This window comes from Punica granatum, chromosome 6 (genome assembly GCF_007655135.1).
Source record: "Punica granatum isolate Tunisia-2019 chromosome 6, ASM765513v2, whole genome shotgun sequence".
Classification (NCBI taxonomy): Eukaryota; Viridiplantae; Streptophyta; class Magnoliopsida; order Myrtales; family Lythraceae; genus Punica; species Punica granatum.
The window spans coordinates 11,167,363-11,172,890 of record NC_045132.1 but is presented as its reverse complement, the minus strand read 5'-3'; the positions used below and the strand labels follow the sequence as shown (position 1 = coordinate 11,172,890).

Sequence of the window (5,528 nt, the reverse complement as noted above, 5' to 3'; positions counted from 1 at the left end):
AGCTTCTGATTGCACGAGGAACCACTATTTGATATCGGGGATCAACTTGGAGGAGTAGGTAGGAACCTTAGTTACTCAATAGATATCCTTTTTGTATTGAATGGACTTGAAAATGTTACGACCTGAAGATTTTGTTTAGTTGTACCACTGATGTGAGAACGAAAAAGAAATTTCCGGAAATGTGTATATACCTATTAGAGTTGATAGATTGGTTATATACTTTGGAAATTTATGAGAAGTAAGTTTTTATGTGATAATGGATTCGATGAAATTTAGGAAAGGTTCTATCGAAATTTCGGGTCGTGACAAAACAAGATCACCTGGATTGAAATGAATTGGCTTCCTTCCTTTGTTCGCGCCTTGAGCATATGTTGCGTTCTTCTTCTTAATCTGCTTCTTCACTTGCTCATGCAAAGCTTTGATCTGCTCGGCCCGTTTCTTGCCATCGAAACACAATCTTGAACTGGTTGGTAAGGGTGCCAAATCAAGGGGTGTAATAGGGTTGAAGCCATAAACCACTTCGAAAGGAGTCTTCCTAGTAGTGCTATGGATGCTCCGATTATAAGAGAATTCAACCAATGCAAGGCAAGTATCCCAACTCTTCAAGTTTTTACTCACAGCAGCTCGAATCAAAGAGGAGAGTGTACGATTTACCACTTTTGTTTGACCATCAGTTTGCGGATGACATGCCGTATTGAATAGCAATTTAGTTCCAAGCTTCGCCCATAAGGTCTTCCAAAAGTAACTTAGGAACTTAGGGTCCCGATTAGACACAATGCTCATAAGAATACCATGCATCCTCACCACTTCTTTGAAGAACAAATTAGCAACATGGGTAGCATCATCGGACTTGTGACATGGAATGAAATGAGCATCTTAGAGAAGCGATCAACCGCTACCAGAATCGAGTCTTTGCCCCTCTGAGTCCTTGGTAAGCCAAGTACGAAATCCATACTCAGATCAATCCATGGCTGGTCCGGTACTGGCATAGGCATATATAGGCCATGGGGAGCCTCCTTGCTTTTTGCCTTCTTGCAAGTAATACACCGTTCAATAATCCGGTGCACGTCCCGAATCATTTTTGGCCAGTAGAAATGCTCCTTGACCATCTCAAGAGTCTTCTTCTCTCCGAAATGGCCGGCTAAACCCCCAGGATGAGCCTCTCGCACTAATAACTCACGAACGGATCCACTTGGAATGTAAAGCTTGCCAAGCTTATACAAGTATCCATCATGCAGATAATACCCATCAACAGCGCCCTTATCGCAAGCCAAACGAATTGGAGAAAAATAGGGATCATCCACGTACTGACTCTTAATCAGTTCAAACCCCAGCAGCTTAGCATTCATGAGTGAAATCAATGCATACCTTCGAGTTAGGGCATCAGCCACGACATTAATATTTCCTTGTTTGTACTTGATGACATAAGGAAATATCTCCAAGTATTCCACCCATTTGGCATGCCTTCGATTCAGCTTATTTTGTCCCTTCAAATGCTTTAGGGACTCGTGATCGGTGTGAATGATAAACTCCTTGGGGAGTAAGTAGTGTTCCCACATCTCAAGAGCCCGGATCAGAGCATAAAACTCCTTATCGTACGTCGAGTAGTTCAGACTCGCACCACTTAGCTTCTCACTGAAATAAGCTATTGGGCTTTTGTCTTGCATAAGAACAGCTCCAATTCCAACTCCCGAAGCATCACAGTCGATCTCGAACGTCTTAGAGAAGTCGGGTAGGGCTAAGATAAGAGCTGCACACAACTTGTCCTTGATGCTCTCAAAACTTCTTTGGGCTGATTCACCCCACTTGAACTCGGTACCCTTCTTCGTACATTCAATTAATGGAGCAAGTATAGTACTGAAATTCTTCACAAATCTCCTATAAAAGGATGCCAAGCCATGGAAACTCCTCACCTCGGATGCAGTAGTGGGAGTGGACCACTCCCGAATGGCCTTGACCTTTTCCTCATCAACCTCGACCCCCTGCTGAGAGATAACAAAGCCTGGAAAGACGACTTTTTCCTGGCAGAATCGACACTTCTTTATATTCCCGTATAATTTCTCTCGTCTCAAAGTTTCGAAGACTCTCCTAAGATGCTCGGCATGCTCCTCAAGGGTCCTGCTGTAGACCAAAATGTCATTGAAGTAGACAATAACAAAATGGCCAATGAATTCCCGCAAGACATGGTTCATCAGTCTCATAAAGGTGCTCGGAGCATTGGACAATCCGAATGGCATGACCATCCACTCATATAGGCCATGCTTGGTCTTGAAGGCTGTCTTCCACTCATCTCCCTCTTTCATGCGGATTTGATGATATCCACTTTTCAGATCGATCTTTGAAAACACTTTCGAACCATTCAACTCATCAAGCATATCATCTAGTTGAGGAATGGGGTAACGATATTTTACTGTAATCTTGTTGATGGCTCGACTATCGACGCACATTCTCATCGATCCATCCTTCTTGGGCACCAAAAGTGCTAGTACAGAACATGGGCTCATGGACTCCCGTATGTAACCCTTCTCAAGCAATTCATTCACTTGCCGTTGCAGCTCCTTGGCCTCATTCGGATTGCACCGATATGCCGATCGATTAGGTAAAGCAGAACCAGGAACGAGATCAATTTGATGCTCAATCCCCCGAATCGGAGGCAACCCTTCAGGCAACTCCGCAGGAAATACGTCAACGAACTCCTTTAAGAGAGCCATGAACTGAGGCGGAAAAGAAATATGAGCTTCGGGCGTTGCTTCCTTCATGAAAAGAATGAGAATTAAGTTGAAGTTCAACAGAGTCCTTTCAAGCTCTCCCAATGTCATCACCAAGCTTTCTTTCTTCAAGCCATTCACACTCGCACTATGGTCCTTCTGCACTTGTGGTGGACTAAGTGGTGCTAAGACAATACTCTTCCCTTCTTTGGTGAATGAATAAGTATTCTTGTATCCATCGTGCAAAGCCCTTCTATCGTATTGCCACGGTCTTCCCAATAGAAGATGACTTGCACTCATCAGAGCCACGTCACATACTACTTCATCTTTATACATCTTCCCAATTGAGAATGGAATACGAACTTGCTGAGTAACTCGTGCCTCGCCTTGATCATTCAGCCATCTCAACTTATAGGGGCATGGATGCTTTGTAGTAGCCAGATTCAGCTTCTCCACCAAGGTCGTAGAAGCAACATTGGTGCAACTCCCACTGTCGATGATAACTCCGCACACCTTATTTTGGATGGTGCACCGAGTTCGGAAAAGATTCTCTCGCTGTTCTTCTTCCAGCTTTGCTTCGAAACTCAAGACTCGACAAATCATGAGCATCTCACCCTCATCGGCAAACTCTACATTCTCTCCCTGCGCACCTCCAGAAACCTCCTCATCCACCCCTTTATCTTTACTCTCGATCTCTTGAGTGTTCTGGATGGTCATCACTCGCCGATACGGACATTGGGAAGCTATGTGTCCTAATCCAAGACATTTGAAGCGCTTGATGTCTCGGCTCCGAACAGGGTGTTGCGGATCAGTGTGCTTCTCCTTTCCCTTTGTCGCCTCAGCTTGAGGCCTTTGAGAGCCTCCTACATCCTTCTGCTGCGCATTCCACTTCGAAGAGGATCCTGAACTAGCGGCCACTGGTTTTGGGTAAAGCACCCGCGATGCATTGAGTTTGCTGCGTTTTCGCTGTTTTTCCACCTTACTGGCCAGCGTAATCACATATTCCAAAAAGACATAGGGCTGCAACTCCACAATATCCGCATTTTCCTTGTTCAAGCCACCAATAAATCGAGCAATGGTCTGCTCCCGTGGCTCACTCAGTTCACATCTCATCGACAACATTTCGAACTCCATGACATAATCTTCAACGAACATACCTCCCTGACGAATACTCTGCAGTTTGAGGAACAAGTCTTGCTTGTAGTACTCGGGCACGAATCTTCTATGCATGATGCACTTCATCTCCCGCCAACTACGAATCATATCTTCCCGATCTTTTCTTCGCTGCGCCTTTATGTTTTCCCACCACAGATTCGCATAATCAGTGAACTCAAGGGCAGCAAGCTGACACTTCTGGGCTTCGGAGTACTCATAGTATTCGAACACCTTATCAACGCGCTGGACCCACTCGAGGTAATCTTCAGGGGAGCTCGTACCTTTGAATTGCGGAATCTTGAGATTGAGGTTGTTACCGATGCCCCTTTGCTCCCGTCGTGGAACCGGCAGTGCTTCTTCTTCAGGAAGTTCATCCTCCTGGTCTGGTTCATCTTCCACTTGAAAATTCCGTCTAGGAACTCGATTTGCACGTGGTGGAGGACCACGCGCCACAACCCATTGCTCAACCAATTGGGTCAGTTGCAGAAAGCTCATCTTGCTTCCACTGGAGCCCAAGGAACTGGGCTTCGTCGAGTGTGAGTCCCCTCGGAACTTGATGGACGTTTTCCTCAGCCATTGCGTTTGTCAGAAGCATTCCTCACTAAACACTCGTGTATACACTCCCTCACGTGTTTCACTCGGCCAACAAGAATAGAACCCTCGCTTTGATACCAAATGATAGGCTCACGAACCAGAACTAGGTAAGAAAGAAGGGTGGATGGTAGAACCAACAGAACTCATTCGATAAGATGACTCGCCACGAGTAAGAAAAGTCGGGTTGATTAGCCACGCTCAAGGAAGAACGATAAGAATCGGGATTTTCGCCACTAAACAAGGGACTTGTTTAGATAAGAAAATAGAGGAAACGCTCTAGGCAATTTCATTCAAATATTCATCAAAGTCTGTCTTCCTCTCTTACAATAAGGTGCATATTTATATAGAGGGAAGACACCCCCTGGACTATAAAATAGGAAACTGATATCTGATATCATCTAGATTACTTTCCTAAAATAGAGTAATGTAATAATCTGAAATAGAAAACTTAAGATTGCTGACTCAAGCTAATATAGGAAATAATATCTAATTAAGGGAAACTATATCATAGAAATATTATCTTCTCGTAACAGCTGAAGTCTTTTAAAATATGGGCCATCATTTCGGGCTGGACTCCTCGTCTCCTATTTCCAAGTACTTAAGTAAGGTAAAGGGTACGGGGAGAGTTGTAACAAGCTTCTTGGCCATGGAACGAGTGATAGGACCCGAACTAGATCTGGCCTCGTCTTGGACTGCATTCTTGGGCACATCAGCTTTAGCATGGGTAGTCCCAATTTTTCCACCATTGTTATGCTTGCGACATTAGTACAACTACCACCATCAATAATCACACTACATACCTTGTCTTTGATGTAGCATCTAGTGTGAAAGATGTTCTCCCGCTGTATTTCTTCAACTCCTTTTATTTGCAAGCTCAATGCTCTCCTTGCCACCAATGTTAATGCATCTGGAGCTAAATATTCCTCCTCGGGAATGTCCTCCAATGGGGGCATGTCATCGGGATCACTCTTTCTTTGGAACGATGGGAATTTCATCTTAATACTACCCAAGTTATTGTCTTCCCGATTCCTATCTTCTCTAAACCGCCCTCCATGTCTCCTATTACTAACA

At 44.4% G+C, this 5,528-nt stretch overlaps 1 protein-coding gene across 1 annotated transcript; it reads right to left on the bottom strand.

Annotated features, from left to right (window-relative positions):
• Positions 1–800: 800 nt before the first annotated feature.
• Positions 801–4,358, bottom strand: LOC116212145. The gene is made up of 4 exons (XM_031546717.1): positions 3,222–4,358; positions 2,823–3,155; positions 2,548–2,753; positions 801–2,121 (listed from the first exon to the last, which is right to left on the bottom strand). Exons 1-4 carry the CDS (start codon positions 4,356–4,358, stop codon positions 801–803), a joined length of 2,997 nt encoding a protein of 998 aa, XP_031402577.1.
• Positions 4,359–5,528: the final 1,170 nt, after the last annotated feature.